Below are 15,581 nucleotides of genomic sequence, written 5' to 3'. Positions count from 1 at the left end.
TGCAATTCCACGGGGATCTTCCTTCTAGGCTACTTTGATCGTATTCATCATCGTACAAGATAATCAGATAAGAATCCCGGTGTATTTAGCACGTTTATACCGTTGGGACAACTGTGGCCACTGAACGATAAATTCGTCCGCAAAGTAATACAATATCTTGCCTGTCAGCGACAATGTGTGAACCCGAGCAAAGGATTCTACGTAGATGATTTGGATGGCTTTGATACCAAGGTACTATGCAAATTTGAAAATATTAGGGAATCGCATCTCACGTCAATTATTCGACAATACATACTCTGGAAATATAGGCCAGGATACAAATGGGTATACAGCTGCCTGGACCATTACATAAAATCTATGCCATGTCATTATTTTCCATGTTCAGGCAGCACAGTTTTTTTCCACAGAGAAGCCTTACGAGATCGGGCATTTGTCGAAAGAATACAGTGGCTGACTGTAAAACAGCTTTTGCCAACGACCATGGTACGGTTGCCCAGGGCTGACCTACGTGACGAGCGCGAGGTATTCGGTGAATAGCATACTAGAAGCTCTCAAATCAGTCTTTCTTCTTACAGTGTTATTCTTTATTTTTGGTCTACGGTATATCCTTTACCTGGTCAGCGCTGGAACCAAAGTTTGTTTCCTGCATTTTAGCTTTTTCTTTACTCAAGGCGTCCGTGTCGGCAATAATGTAAGAGCGCGGTTGATATCTTGCTGGATCGAGACCTTTCATCATTTGCAACATTTCCGTGGTATGACCTCCTAATGAAGCCAGATGAGCGACAGGCATTCAACCAACAATTGACCTGACCGTTTTTACCAGAACCCAAAACAATGCATGTACTACAGACATTTATGGTTCGTTTCGATTTGTGTGAGGAGGATGGTAAAACTTGCCACAGCCGAGTGATCAGCAAAATGAGGATGGTGGAAAATATCAGATACATGAAGCTGTGAAAATTCACTTGGCGCTGTCAAAAAATTTTATCACCAAAATGCATTATGCTCGAATAAAATGAAATAAAATAAGTATGTCAAGATATGAAACGAACACAGATAATACAAAAATTCAACAACGGAAACGAAGGGCATGGTTTTCCCAAATGAGTACAGTAGCAAAATCGCATAACCACATAGTAACATTTGAATTCAGAATAGTTTTTTCGTGCTGTCCACTGTATCCTATAGAAACTAGAAATAACGGTTAGTTTGTCCTTATAGCCTTTTGATCAAGATATTCAAGCAATCATAGACACCGCCCCGAACTCCCATCCTCTTTTAACCTGCCTATGTTTTGCACTGCATTGTCATCAATCCACAAAATCTGGTTTTTTTTTAATCATCTCAGGTGCTGTGGAATGGGGGAATATTGGCGGAGTGAGGACTAAACTGAGGATGGGTCGATTTGGTTTAATATCGTGATGACAACCACGGGACTTTATTACGAGATTTGTCGATGAGAGCATAAAATTCGGAGATGGGGACCACAAAACCGTTATTAACACTACTTGATTACAAATTGGGAGTGGCGGCTCTTGGTAGATCGTAGCCTGAAGGGAGAAGTATTCTGCTCATTTGGTCCGCCATCACCTCGAAGTCGTCAGTAGCATTACCGTGGTTCCAGAAGCAGGGATCAATGTCGGACAACATATCAAGGTTCTTAAGCGAACAAGTGGAGCTCCGACAGGGAAGAGGCAACGGCCATGGCACCAATTTCGGTCATCGTATACAAGTGTTTGTGGTGCTTACGGAAACGAAGAACGAGATATGAATGCAAGGCGACCACCCAAGCACCATTTTAGATTGCCCTTTCGTCGTGCGATTCCCAGGCGAAGAATGTCCAAGCAAAAACAGTGTTCTCTTGTGGAACTATTTCCAGGCGTGACCTCACCAAATCTAACAGGTTAACCGAAATCATGCTGCATCAGGGTTCATTGTGAATAAAACAATCCTATTTTCAATCTCGCTGACACCTTGGACTTTTACACCTTTGATCCCGACGGATATATCATTGGCTTTCCCCATTGATTTCGTCTTGGCATCAATCCCAATGATGATTCGCGTAATGGTCATGAATTCATCGTCTTTGAGGTGGTTGCCCTCTCTAGAGTCGGTCGTTTCCATCAAATTGTTGAGAACATGGTCACATAGGGAGTGTCATGTCGCTAGGGCAAACCCTGGGACTTGAATGTGATGTCTTCATTCGATGCCAGAAAAAGAATATAAGAAAGAGCCAGGAGTTCTTGCAAGTCATTTTCAATGTTGAATTCCGAGTCGGTTAGGGTTATTCGTTGCTAGTATGTACGAAAGAGTTCAGTGACATTGACGTTGTGAATTAACCATGGAGAGATAGATTCATTGGATGAGGACTCGTTGGAGTTGTCATTGTCCAAAAAAAGCTGCAGATGGTGACGGTAACGAATCGCTTACTGTAATGGTCGCATTGCTGTGGATGCTGATGCTTTTCCTTGTTGGAATTTTCCCAGTTGGTTTCATTCTGAGAAGTGCTTGCATTAGAGGTGGAAATGAAGCGGAAGGAGAATTGTTGCTGCGGTCAACGTGAGGTGTTTTTTCCACAATAATTTGGTCCATAAGAGTTGAACAGGAAGCATGCGTATCCGACATCACCTTTGACCGAACTTGTTCCTTTCAGACATCAGTGCTGTCCATCGATAAATTCCATTGCTTAAGTTCGGCTAACAGGCTAGCTTTGGCATCTTGTTCAAAATATTTTTCAAGAATAGTTCGGTGACGCGTCAGGCAGAAGGCACTGCAACTCCACTGGTTACGGTCTGGCTGCTCCTGTTCTTCATGCTGAATTGTCAGACGAATGGCACCATTGCGCACGGTCGATTTTGCTCTTGATAGCGCAATAAAGACAAGTTATGCGCAGCACTTACCGGACGCGCTCTTCTGCTGGTATTTGGGAGTTGCACACCCTCCTCTTGCTTGCAATAGGCAGTGAAAGGTATTCACCTCTTGCAATTCCGGATCTTGTTGGTTAAGCAGGTAATATCGGAAACCCTCGCATTGCAAAAGTGCTTTTCCAGACGCGAAAGATTATATCTCTACGAGACAGTGCCACCAAGGCGGGATCAAGAGAAACAAAACTTGTAAAGTTATATAGTGAAGAACTTCATCATCACCTTCAGATGGGACAGCTTGTGGATACGCACCCGCAATGTCGTCCAGAGTGGGAGAAAGGGTAACAAAGGTCGCGTCGAAATTCCACCTCACATAACGCGGAGTTTGGGGTTGGACCTAATTCCGCTGGAGTGAATAGAGGCCCCTATTATTTCCCTTCTCTTTATCAATATTTTCTTGACCTACCTCAACAATGAAGATGCTTGCGGCTAGTAGTCTCTGGATGAACGTCCTTGATACCAACCATTGCAGCTGATTGAATTCAGTCAATCATGTTCTTTGACTTGAGTTCTCTTGGGAGGTGAGAGTATGGACTACCTCCAAAAGAGCAACAACAACCGGTTTATGCTGTTGGTAATACCTTCATAGAAAAATCGCAATACTAGAACAGCAACGGCAAAAGAAAAGCACAGTGTTGTACTATATCTTTGCTTTGTTCTCTACAGTTGAACTCTGCGCTATAACCGTTTTTTTTTCTAGGGGGACATCCCTTGCTACCGACACATCCAAACCGAAAATGCAACATTTTATAGCACAGGGACAGTGACAGGCCATTATCTAAGCTTTGTAAAGGCTACTCTCGACGAAATGGACAAGTATCCCGAAATGAAGGGACACTACCTTGTCATGGATAATGCTCCTATTCACAACTCAGCAGACATTGGTAAGTATATCAATTCACGAGGATACAGATTCGTATATCTTCCTCCATATTCTCCTGAACTGAATCCAATTGAGCAGTTCTGGTCAGTTGTCAAAAGTAAAGTTAAGCGAAATAAATTTTTGGAAAAAGAATCGCTAATGACTAGAACTAGTGAAGCATGCGATAGCTTGTATTTGACTGATTTCAAAGGCTTTGTTTCTCATTCTGTCAAATGCTTTGATAAATGTTTAAACAAGGAGAGATTGTGAAGAGTTTTCTTTTTTTTTCTTTTTTTGTGCAGGCTGTCTTTTTTTGTGCAGGCTGTTTGTGTAGACTGTCTTTTTTTTTGTGCAGGCTGTTTGTGCAGGCTGTCTTTTTTTGTGCAAGCTGGTTGTGTAGACTGTCTTTTTTTTTGTGCAGGCTGTTTGTGCAGGCTGTCTTTTCTTGTGCAGGCTGTTTGTGCAGGCTGTCTTTTTTTGTGCAAGCTGGTTGTGTAGACTGTCTTTTTTTGTGCAGGCTGTTTGTGCAGGCTGTCTTTTTTTGTGCAGGCTGTTTGTGTAGACTGTCTTTTTTTTTTGTGTACGCTATCTTTTTTTCTTTTTGTCATCCTTCTTTTCAGCAACCTTTTCTTTTTATCGCGATGGTTACAATCAGCAGAGAACAGGCTATATGCATGTTTTACTGTGAATCGTATAATGAATCAAACGTCGTCAAGTTATCAAAGTTGATTGATGACATGAACAATATCGAAATCTGTTACTCGGACGATCCAACAGAGCCTATGTTAATGTCACTCAAATCACTCTACGCTAGTCCCTTCAAATATCATCAATATCCTGCTTTTCTTAAGGACTGTAAAAAGGACAAGGATAACAATCATGCCAATGGATGAGAGAAAACACAATTCATATATTTTTGTTGTATTTTTTTATTTAAACATACAAATTTTGGACACAATAATAATCTTTCCTACTTTGATCGTTGATATGGCTTCTTCCTGCATTCAAATTTTTTTAACATTTCTGGCTCATTCAATAGCCGATTTCGTTCATAGACATGAATGACGCTCTCGGTTGGCATGGTGTTGATCATGACTTTTTCAAGGTTTGGATGTTGTCTATTACAAAAAGCAGTTAATGAGCTATTCTGATTTCACAGGGTTTCATAACTATCCGCTTACGTCAAGAAGCCGTACAAGTCATTGCAGTTGGTTGATAAGCCGGCGTAGTCCAATGCTACCAAGCAAATTTTTTCTGTATTCGTAATGTACGCCAGCATATCTAGTAAAAAGAAGCAATCAACAAATTTGGATACAATGAGACACTGATTTGCTTACCTTGAGTATTTCCTTCCGCAGATAACTGTGTGAGCAGTTCATCTTTCTGCTTCATATCTCATTCAGCCAACGGATCATTAGCCTGAGAATTATAAGAGACGAACACGTGGTCGACTAACGATCATTCTTTTAACTGTCGACACATGAGATTCAATAACTTGATCCATGTTTTGTGGTCTTCGGCTCCTTCTGACTTTCTTGCATAACCCAATATTTTGAATCTTTGCTTCTTCAAATTTCGAATCTCTGTTTGGTATTCAGTCAGGAATCGAACAATCCTTTTCACGATTTCGGCTAAAATTTCAAAAAAAAAATTAATCCGTTGCATTTGTATTCTTAGAACATATATTCATCCTGTCTTACTAAAATATTCTTTATTTAGAATGTATAGCGACCGAACAGAGATCATTGAATTATTGGCATAACGTTTCCTTTTGGGCTTGCACATCAAAAAGTCAACTTTCTTTGATGAACACCAGTTTCCGAAAGACGTGACACTCTTGTCATTGAATATTTCTGTATGTTGCAATAATGTTGAAAATATGTCGCCATTCGTAACATTTTTCTCTTCATAGAGTTGGTCGCTACCCGGATCATAAGGTAGAAAACATGTATTCAAGAATTGCACAACCTGTTGTTGATTCGCTGTATAAAAGTAACAAGAGTGTTAATATTGGTGTATCTAGTGTCAGCTGTGCTTTCATTTTTTTTTTGTTCACTTTACTGAGAATCATGGGCAAGAGATACCAATAGCCCAGTAGTACAAAGTTCTAAATTTATTTTGTTTCTTCAAAATTTTTTTCTTCTTTTCTTTTCTTCTTTTTTCTACAATATTCAACAAAATGTCATTTTTTAAAACATATGAATCTTTTCTTAGATCTATTACAAATGAAAAAGAAGCTATTAAATAGTTACAAGAATAAAATATCTTAAAAATACAATATTGTAAAAAATGTTTCGAAAAAAAATTAACAATAGGATCAAGAAAAAGAAAATTTAAAGAAGAAGAAGAATATATTGATAAAAACACATATCAAATGTATTGTCATAAACATAATATAGAGAAAGGATTATATGTAAATTCTTTTTTTACATGATCAAAATTAAGACCATTCAAAATCATTGAATTATTATATCTATGATATATTTTGTGTAAGTAAATGAATATATTTATATATATCTCATACATTAATGTAATTTTATTTAGCTTGTGAACTAACCAAAGTCTCTTTATTGACTGGAATTGATAGAAATCATATTTCTTTTTGGTTTCAAAAAATTCACGAAAAAATACATGATCATATTATGGCTGATTTACCTTGATGAATAAAGTTTAAATTATTATATAAATGAAAAAATATCTAAGATGACAAATTGTTTAAAAAGAAAATAGAAAATAATTTGAAGATGTAAATAATAATATTTTTTAAAAACGTCTCTATTTTGAAAAAGAAAGATATATAATAAATATAATTACAATTTTCTACATTCATATTATTTGAAAATCATAAAATCTGATTATATTTTCTGTATTAACAAGAGAATATTTTATAATTTCTGAATACATCTTTATTGTTGGATATTTCTTATTATCTATCTGTTTTTATATTTTTAAAGTATTTTTTTATTTTTTAACTATAAATTATTATCAATAAATATAACTTTTTATCATTCATAAAGGAATTCAAATAGATGAAATAATACAATTACAAATATATTTATCATTTATAATAAACTATCTTCTAAATAACAAATTGTGTTCATTTTATATATTTTTTACAATTTTCGATTATTGGTCTTATACAATTTATGTCTGTTGTAGTTATTTTAGATATAAAAAATTAGAACACAGAAATCAATATTATTTGAGGAACTATCTATATCAAGATAATAAATACATATATTTTTAGATAATAAATGTGTATTTAAAGATACAATTTTTAAAATATTTAAATAAATGATAATTTATTTTTAAAAATATTTAAAAGTGTATCGATAGTTTTTTAATTGTGTTTTTAAATAAATAAATGGTCAGAGGAGGTGTCTGACGTGGGTAGCATAAACAAAGTGTTGCTACTTGTCTATGGGTGTGGTATCATGATGTTGTGTGGTCGTCAACATTCATGATACGTTCTGAGGGTAGTGGCTGTTCCTCTTTGTTAAAATTTAAATTCCATTTATCAAGTTCCTTTTACCCTATATTATTAATGAAATAGATAATAAAGAACATGATTATATTCTTGGAGGTATATATTGTTTTATTGTTTTGTTATTTTCTAATTTCTTATCTTTATAATAGGACTTGACAAAATTGTTGAAATTGACGAATGCTGTATAAGAAAAAAAAAACTGAATAAAAATTGTAAAGGAAGTAGATAATCTCATATATGATGCAAAATATATCTTTTTTTTAAATTATTGTATATTATTATTTAGGAATTTCTGAAAAGAAATGGGTACTTGGTGGATATGAAAGACATTCAATTCTATCAAAGTTTTTTCTTATCCTTATTGAAAATCGTACATCAGTGTCATGACCATTCCTGTGCACACATTGTCTTGGCGATAATGCATGACCATGTGTATTACTGGTCCAAGCACACTTCTTCACTGTTGCCATGCTGGTTCATGCGCTTACCTCTATACTTGCTCTTGTGTTCTTCTCTATCGTTGTCTTTTCTCCTTTTATTGATCTATGTATTACCTTATGTTATGCTCTACATTTCATTTATTTATTTTATTATCATTGTCTCTTCTGTTTTGCATCTTTTAGTATAAATATCTGATCTCTTTTATGAAATAAACCGCAGTCAAGAATTGTGTGTGTTGTGTGTATTCTCTTGCACTACCTTGTTCTCCATCTTGGTCTTGTCCTTGTCTTAGTTCTTTTCCTGTTTCTATTCTTGTTTCGATTTCATTCTTGTTTCTTGTTCCTGTTTTACTGTATTCCTTTTCTTATCTTGTCTTGTCCTTGTCTTGCGAAAGCACTTAACACCACCCTCTTGTCCAGCTTGTACTGATCCTCCTGTAATCAGTGCATAACAATCAGATACTTTGTTAAACCTTATACAAAAACATGTCCATCCAGTAAGTCTCATTATAACAGATTGTTTTTCAAGTTATAATGGTATCAGTACAAAACTACAAATGCGACATATAACCATAAATCATTCAAAAGAATTTGTTCGTGATGAAATAATTTTATACACACTAATTCTATGAGATAATCATAATATATATATAATGATAATAAATTCACTAATGAAATAAAGTAGGGTTTTTGGATAAAATTAAGAAGATGGATACCTAGAACAAAGAAAGATGATGACAAATATGCTCATTATTTTATGGAATTATTATTTAGAAAAAAAATATGATCAATGTTTGATGGAAAAGCTTATTGATATTTTAAAATAAAAGCCAAATTAATGCGTCTGTATTTAAAAATTGTGTGTTACTGGGTTTTAAGTATATCTTACCGAATCATGTGATCCTGAACCATTTCATTCTCTATTACATGCGACGAAATCACATTTCTGCTGATGTACGTTTTGAATTTGACAGGGTTTTGGTTGATTCTTGTTTGACAAAGGAGCATAGGCTCTGTTGGATTGTCCGAGTAGCAGATTTCGATATTGTTCATGTCATCAATCAACTTTGATAACTTGACGACGTTTGATTCATTATACAGTTCACAGTAAAACATGCATATAGCCTGTTCTCTGCTGATTGTAACCATCGCGATAAAAAGAAAAGGTTGCTGAAAAGAAGGATGACAAAAAGAAAAAAGATAGCGTATACAAAAAAAAGACAGTCTACACAAACAGCCTGCACAAAAAAAGACAGCCTGCACAAAAAAAGAAAAAAAAAAGAAAACTCTTTACAATCTCTCCTTGTTTAAACATTTATCAAAGCATTTGACAGAATGAGAAACAAAGCCTTTGAAATCAGTCAAATACAAGCTATCGCATGCTTCACTAGTTCTAGTCATTAGCGATTCTTTTTCCAAAAATTTATTTCGCTTAACTTTACTTTTGACAACTGACCAGAACTGCTCAATTGGATTCAGTTCAGGAGAATATGGAGGAAGATATACGAATCTGTATCCTCGTGAATTGATATATTTACCAATGTCTGCTGAGTTGTGAATAGGAGCATTATCCATGACAAGGTAGTGTCCCTTCATTTCGGGATACTTGTCCATTTCGTCGAGAGTAGCCTTTACAAAGCTTAGATAATGGCCTGTCACTGTCTCTGTGCTATAACCATCAGTCGCACGTCCAAGCTTTCTCTTTTTGATACGCTTTGGAACTCGCAAGCTAACATTAATTAAGCCATTTGAGGATATTGCACCTAAAATCGATGTTGCATTTGCTTTCGTTGTAGGCACTGTAACTATTGCAGGAGTGCCTTTCTTTGACCAAGCCATACCCCGTTTCAAATTAATGTGAAAGGCTGATTCATCAAGAAAAACACAATTTGTTGTGAAATCCAGGTCAGTTTGCTGCCACTTTTGGACCCAGTCATATCTTTGCTGAATCTTTTCCTCACTGTTCCTTTCCACAAGATGAAACTGTGCTTGCTTAATTGAGAGATTACACCGAGTTGTCATAAAGTTGTAAACAGTACTACGAGAAACGTTGAGACCTTCAAAGTTTTGTTTCAAACTTTCCACCACTTCATTGACAACGGCAGAAGGGTTCTCATCAATATTATTTAAAAGAAACTGTTTATGCTCTTCCCCAAGAATCCGATGCCAACCTGACTTATTTTTCTTCTCAAAGATGCTTTCAGGGTCCTCGTAATAACGTTTGACCCATCTCTGTGCTACTCGAATATGAATACCTAATTGCCTTGCAGCAGCAGAAGCTTTCAAGCATTTGCTAAAAAATAAATGAAAAATCTAGTCTTGTCTTCATCAGAGTAAACCGTATAGCGTCGCTTGTTGCATAGTTCTATATCAATATCTTCACTATTCCTCTTATCCATAACTGGATGCATTACAGGATTAGGCCTTTCCGAAGGTTTATTCATTAGGAACTGAGTACGAGAACTTATTGTTTCAATAGCGAATAGCTTCTCATCCACAACAACATCCATCGGCTCAACTCCATTCTCATCAACTACGTGCCCTTGTCCATCTTCATAAAAAAATTGCATACTCATCTTCAATATCTGTAAAATAAATTATAAATAGGAAGTAAGAAAGTAAAATGGACACAGAAATTCGTCTCCCCCTTTTCTTAAAAACAATTGATGCCAAGAAAATTGGATAAGTACTAAGCGACAACTAAAAATAAACGTAAGTTCATAACACGTGAGCACGATTTTATTTTTGGATCAATCGACATCATTGTTGAACGCACAATTTTTTGCACGACATTAAATTCAAAATCAGCGACTTTACTTTCTGAAGTGACTGTAATGGCGAGTTTAATTGTTGAATGTGGAGTGACAGTGCGTGGGTTTGAATTGTCTTCAAAAGAAACTTGGATCGCCGATGTCCAAATAAGGAAGTCCCAGGACCCGTCACAGAAAGTCAGAAAATTTTATCGCACAGATCTTCGTTTTTTCTTTTTTTTTTTTTTTTGATTCAATCCATTGAACCATTGGAAAGAAAAAAAAAAGGATAATAATAGCCCCACCCAAGGACACTAAGCTTTTTTTCTTGAAGCCTCCGAAAACAAAACCCGTGACCGATGGCCAATACATATCAAGTGCCTAGTATAGAAATCCAACCCGTCAAACGAGACGAAACAGTGACTCGGCCTCGAACGTTTTCGCTGTCCTCCCTTGTAGGAAAGACTCGTCGAGCTTATTCCGTCTCTTCCGCTTACCCACCCGGGATTCATCCAGCTCTTGCAGTGCCCGGCCATAAGAATGCCAACGACCACTCGTTATCACCAAGAGATTTCGCCGCCCTGGACAGTGTCTGGCGAGACGGAAAAGGCAAAGGGTTATCCAACCTTACTGCCGCCCAACGTCGCAATTCCGTGGCGGCGGCTCAACGCAAATACGAAGATTTCGAGCAAAAGATGGAAGCCGCTCCCTTATTTGTCCTCGTATCGACCTATTTAAACTATCTGGTTCTTATTCTCTTTGGTCATCTGCGAGACATTTTGGGTAAACTGTTTAAACGAAAAGAATATGCCCACCTGAGAACAAACGAGGTATGCCAACTGTAATGCATGCCTTTCATGTCACTCTTACCCTCGTACTAACCTCCATTGGTATAATAAGGGTTATGCCCCTCTGGTCTCTGATTTTGATTCATTCTATACACGACGCATGTATCTTCGCATTCGGTAAGTCCAACTCTTTCATCTCTCATCGCACGGCCGTGACGACCCCAATGGCCCATGGACACCCTCAGACCCTTGGAGTATTGTTATGCTGATGCCTTGCGTTCGGTAGTGATTGCTGGAATCGACCCATCACCGGTGTTCCGACAAGAAAGACCATGGTTCTTGAGCGGGAATCAAAAGATTTCAACAAGACGTTCAAGTAAGAGAAAGGAATCATTGGGAAGTTGGGCGGGCGCCGTCCGAGCTGGCATATTCATTTTGTGCTGATTCGTAGGTTGACTGGACGAAAAATTGAGACCATCAATTTCGCATCGTATAATTATCTTGGTTTTGCCCAGAATACTGGCCCTTGTGCGGATGCCGTGGAAGAATGCACTCGTGAATATGGTGTTGGCGTGGCGAGCAGTCGTCTGGAAGCGGGTTCATCCGATCTCCATAACAGACTGGAGAAAAAGGTCGCCGAGTTTGTTGGGAAAGAGGATGCCATTATCGTGTCCATGGGATTTGCTACCAATGCAACGACCATTCCATCTCTGGTTGGCAAAGTATGTGGGACATCTGAATTCGCAGTGTACACAGTCATTTTTAAGAGTAAAATTTCTAACTTTGTTTTTGTTGGATAGGGTTGCTTAATTATTTCGGATGAGCTTAATCACAGTTCAATTGTATTTGGTGCACGATTATCTGGAGCTTCCATTCGTGTATTCAAGCATAACAATATGATTGATTTGCAGCAGTTATTACGGGAAGTGATTTCTCAAGGTCAGCCGAGAACACATCGTCCCTGGAAGAAGATCATGATCATTGTGGAGGGGCTGTATTCCATGGAAGGATCCATTGTCAATCTGCCAGAGTTGATTCGGTTAAAACGACAATACAAAGTAAGTGTTGAGGAGTGAGTGAGACGGCTTTGATCGATCTTCTTATTTTGGACGAATGATATAGTTCTATCTTTACGTGGATGAAGCGCATTCCATTGGTGCGTTAGGCGAAAACGGAGGTGGTGTTTGCGATTTCTATGGCATTGATCCGAAGCATGTGGATATTTTGATGGGAACCTTTACAAAGTCCTTTGGTGCCGCGGGCGGTTACATTGCAGGCGATAAGGTTAGCTTTTTGATTGGGAATACAGGATGATATTGACGCGGCCGGATGAACTCATCAATGATATAGGCAGTCATTGATCACCTACGCTTGACTAACCATACATTCTGCTATGCCGAGAGCATGAGTCCTCCAGTGACACAGCAAGTCCTGACCAGTTTGGGCATTATTCAGTAAGTGATCTAATCACCATTTTCCTGCATGGTGTGTACGTCATGCATTTCTGACCAAAATACAATTACAGTGGTGAAGATGGGACAGACGATGGGCGAAAGCGTATTCAACAGCTGGCCGATAATTCGCGGTATTTTGCGAGCAAATTGCGCGAAATGGGATTTATTGTGTATGGAGATGAAGGCAGCCCTGTGATTCCATTACTGCTTTTCAACCCTGCCAAAATCAGTGCATTTTCGCGAGAGGCGTTAAAACGGGGAATCGCTATCTGCGTAGTAGGGTATCCAGCCACCCCCATTATCAGTTCTCGGGCAAGGTTTTGCGTCTCGGCCTCCCATACACGTCAAGATCTGGGTAAGTTCCGAGATGTATACTATTATTCTTGTTCCCAAAAAGCTGACGTAAGGATCGTTCTTTTTCTTATAGATGATACATTGGAGAAACTCAGCGAGATTGGTGACCTGCTGATGCTTAAGTTTAAACGTTCCAGTTAACTACTGAGGCTTGTCATGTTGCTGCCGCTGTTCGTCGACAACCCTTTTTGTCCTTTGATCTCGTTTTGTCGAGATCCTGTACAGACGACAACAGTTTACTATTCCCCTCCTTTTTTTTTGACTTCTCTGTTTTTCACTATACTTCTTCTTAATCCGCATTCTTTGTACTTTTTTATTCAATGACTGCATGCTATTGTTATCTATTAAAATTTACGGTATTGGTTACCTTGATTGATATGATCTTGACCAAAAATTTGTATTCTTGAATATTAGAAATTTCGCCTACCTTTTCGTGATATTGAGAGACACCCCGTGATAAAACGGCAAACATCTTGGCAGAAGCAATATTGAAAGGAAGAATAGATGAGTGGCTTTGTTGATGGATTGCTAAATGGGTGTTCGGCCACGTGAATAGGATCCTTGGTTTCATGCAAATTTGAGTGGTGTTCGTTTTCGTCCCGTTTTACGTACGCCCCTTGGTCCCCGCAACTGCTTCAGCCTCCACAGAGCTTCGTCCCTCCTTTCGACCTCAAAAAATGACGGCTCCTTCTGCATATCCCATTGCGGGGATATTTTATTTTCTTACTCATCCTCAGGTACTGACGATCGATTTCAACGAAAAACCAAACCGACAGTCAACTCAATTCATGATTTAGTTATGGATGAAAGCACTGTGTCCGTTTCTGTTGACTTTGATTGTCGGCATTGTATCTCTTGTGCTGTCATTTGTGTTTCTGTTACCACTGCAAGCCCACGCTTTGATCAATGCGAACTGTCCTGCATGGCTCGCTTGGCTCGTTTCCGTCATCTTTGTCTTGCTGGAATCGGCAATATTTGACTTGATATTCTATGCTCTCATGTTGCCTATTTTCCAAGACGTTCTTTTCGATGCTACTATCAAGGCCCGTGGACTTCAGCGGATGTTTGATACCCGTATTCCAGTATCCGGTCTCGTCCTCTGTTGTCGCGGTGTATCGTCCGGTCTCGTCCTTGTTTACATACTCATTATCGCACAGGTACCTTGATTTTTTTCCCTTACAGAATTCTTTTTCGTCTGTTGTCTTACCAGTGGACTGGGATAAAAATAGATCTTGATCCTGATCATCACAGCACCTTTGAACCTCATTCCCGTGGTGGGTACAGCTATTTCATGCTATATCAATGGATGGCCCGCATGGTAAGGAAAAAAAAGGTTTCCCTAACTGCTAAAAAGCCATACGAGAAAAAACTGATGGTTGGGATTTGTTTTAGTTGGGGGCACCATATTCACTATGATTTGGAATTCCGCGGATTCTCTGTCAGCGATTCAAGACGATGGGCATGGAAAAATAAAGCCGCCTATTGTGAATTTGGCGCTGTAGCTGTTGCACTTGAATTGATTCCCCTGTTCAATCTGTTATTCATGTGGACCAACGTTGTAGGCGCTGCACTGTGGGTGTGTGACACTTACGAAAAGAACGAGAAAGTTATCAGCAAGCAACAACGTCAACAACAATCAGCAGGCTTTGTCGATCATCTATCGATTGGATCCTTTTACAGACCTCATAACAATGTGCCGACTCCAGAAACTTTCTCTCCGCACTCCATACTATCTACCAACAAACAAGGGTAAGCCGATTTCATTTTGTAAAGGCAGATCGATACAACTATTGCTCAAACGTTCTCCAATCACAGTTACAGCCGTATTTAAACGGTTTTCTCCATTGTGTATATCCCCGAAGTGTAACCCCCTTCCCCTTCCCCAAGTCAATTATCACATGGAATATCCTACATGACGCTGCATTTTTCCAAACAAATATATACCACTTTTACCACGATCTCCCGCAGGACGAGTTTGAAGCACTCGATCTGTGAGGAACCGTTGAGACATGTGTTGGCTGGAGTAAATTATTATAAATGCAACAAGAGCTTGTGTGTTTTTGGATGCATTTGTAACCAAAGCCATGAAACAAGGTGGTGACAGGTTTCCATGGGGGGCAAGACTAGGAAATGTTGCATTACTTCTTGCTTCCATTGCACATTGTGGCGATCAAAATGAACTGTGGAAGAGTGGGGTTTTTATCCAATGAAAACTGTTCGTTTGTTCTGCTGGAGCTATCGATTGGATTTTCTCCTGCCTTGAGCGTATCAATTTACACACTATAAATAGTATAAAATAGATTCTAACCCCAATGTTTTCGCCCTGACCTCGTTTTTCCTTTCCCGTCTATCCTTGAAGTTGTCTTGCTGTGCTTTTTCACTAGTAGCATAAAACAAGATTTGGCCGCATTGCAGCATCCTTTTCTCTTTTTTTTCCATTATTGCTCAGCGATAATAAGATACCCACTGTGGCCCTTTTCTTTTGTTCTATTTCAGCGGAGCCATGAGTCAAACTGCCATGT

General features: G+C 38.4%; 8 protein-coding genes across 8 annotated transcripts; 4 read left to right on the top strand and 4 right to left on the bottom strand.

The window, feature by feature from the left end:
* Window positions 1–63: 63 nt before the first annotated feature.
* BYT42DRAFT_594231 (oligosaccharide biosynthesis protein Alg14 like-domain-containing protein) lies at window positions 64–745 on the bottom strand (the record flags this gene model as incomplete). The annotated part of the gene is made up of 3 exons (XM_051570751.1): window positions 64–234; window positions 419–541; window positions 614–745. 3 exons carry the CDS (start codon window positions 743–745, stop codon window positions 64–66), a joined length of 426 nt encoding a protein of 141 aa, XP_051422395.1.
* Window positions 746–3,864: 3,119 nt separating this feature from the next.
* Window positions 3,865–4,041, top strand: BYT42DRAFT_483129 (uncharacterized protein; the record flags this gene model as incomplete). The annotated part of the gene is made up of 1 exon (XM_051563712.1): window positions 3,865–4,041. A coding segment is annotated over one exon (177 nt), but the record flags the coding sequence as incomplete, so codon positions are not given.
* A 386-nt stretch (window positions 4,042–4,427) lies between these two features.
* Window positions 4,428–4,679, top strand: BYT42DRAFT_498070 (uncharacterized protein; the record flags this gene model as incomplete). The annotated part of the gene is made up of 1 exon (XM_051564539.1): window positions 4,428–4,679. The coding sequence occupies one exon, from the start codon at window positions 4,428–4,430 to the stop codon at window positions 4,677–4,679; it is 252 nt and encodes an 83-aa protein (XP_051422393.1).
* Window positions 4,680–4,756: 77 nt separating this feature from the next.
* On the bottom strand, window positions 4,757–5,178 carry BYT42DRAFT_615033 (uncharacterized protein; the record flags this gene model as incomplete). The annotated part of the gene is made up of 3 exons (XM_051571916.1): window positions 4,757–4,904; window positions 4,968–5,067; window positions 5,124–5,178. The coding sequence occupies 3 exons, from the start codon at window positions 5,176–5,178 to the stop codon at window positions 4,757–4,759; spliced, it is 303 nt and encodes a 100-aa protein (XP_051422392.1).
* A 294-nt stretch (window positions 5,179–5,472) lies between these two features.
* On the bottom strand, window positions 5,473–8,862 carry BYT42DRAFT_497920 (uncharacterized protein; the record flags this gene model as incomplete). Its single annotated transcript, XM_051564533.1, has 3 exons — window positions 5,473–5,768; window positions 7,762–7,802; window positions 8,648–8,862. 3 exons carry the CDS (start codon window positions 8,860–8,862, stop codon window positions 5,473–5,475), a joined length of 552 nt encoding a protein of 183 aa, XP_051422391.1.
* Window positions 8,863–9,825: 963 nt separating this feature from the next.
* BYT42DRAFT_573997 (uncharacterized protein) lies at window positions 9,826–10,318 on the bottom strand. The gene has a single exon (XM_051568791.1). The coding sequence runs from the start codon at window positions 10,287–10,289 to the stop codon at window positions 9,996–9,998; it is 294 nt and encodes a 97-aa protein (XP_051422390.1). The 5' UTR covers window positions 10,290–10,318; the 3' UTR covers window positions 9,826–9,995.
* A 400-nt stretch (window positions 10,319–10,718) lies between these two features.
* Window positions 10,719–13,398, top strand: BYT42DRAFT_534526 (pyridoxal phosphate-dependent transferase). The gene is made up of 9 exons (XM_051565457.1): window positions 10,719–11,293; window positions 11,364–11,428; window positions 11,538–11,627; window positions 11,703–11,973; window positions 12,052–12,309; window positions 12,374–12,535; window positions 12,602–12,705; window positions 12,777–13,060; window positions 13,133–13,398. Exons 1-9 carry the CDS (start codon window positions 10,823–10,825, stop codon window positions 13,198–13,200), a joined length of 1,773 nt encoding a protein of 590 aa, XP_051422389.1. The 5' UTR covers window positions 10,719–10,822; the 3' UTR covers window positions 13,201–13,398.
* An 88-nt stretch (window positions 13,399–13,486) lies between these two features.
* On the top strand, window positions 13,487–15,385 carry BYT42DRAFT_573992 (uncharacterized protein). The gene is made up of 5 exons (XM_051568790.1): window positions 13,487–13,796; window positions 13,857–14,216; window positions 14,289–14,377; window positions 14,452–14,808; window positions 14,875–15,385. The coding sequence occupies exons 1-5, from the start codon at window positions 13,737–13,739 to the stop codon at window positions 14,888–14,890; spliced, it is 882 nt and encodes a 293-aa protein (XP_051422388.1). The 5' UTR covers window positions 13,487–13,736; the 3' UTR covers window positions 14,891–15,385.
* Window positions 15,386–15,581: the final 196 nt, after the last annotated feature.

This window comes from Radiomyces spectabilis (genome assembly GCF_025331425.1).
Source record: "Radiomyces spectabilis strain NRRL 2753 chromosome Unknown BYT42scaffold_8, whole genome shotgun sequence".
Classification (NCBI taxonomy): Eukaryota; Fungi; Mucoromycota; class Mucoromycetes; order Mucorales; family Radiomycetaceae; genus Radiomyces; species Radiomyces spectabilis.
Note: the sequence above shows the minus strand (reverse complement) of the source record. Positions and strands in the feature narration are given on the sequence as shown.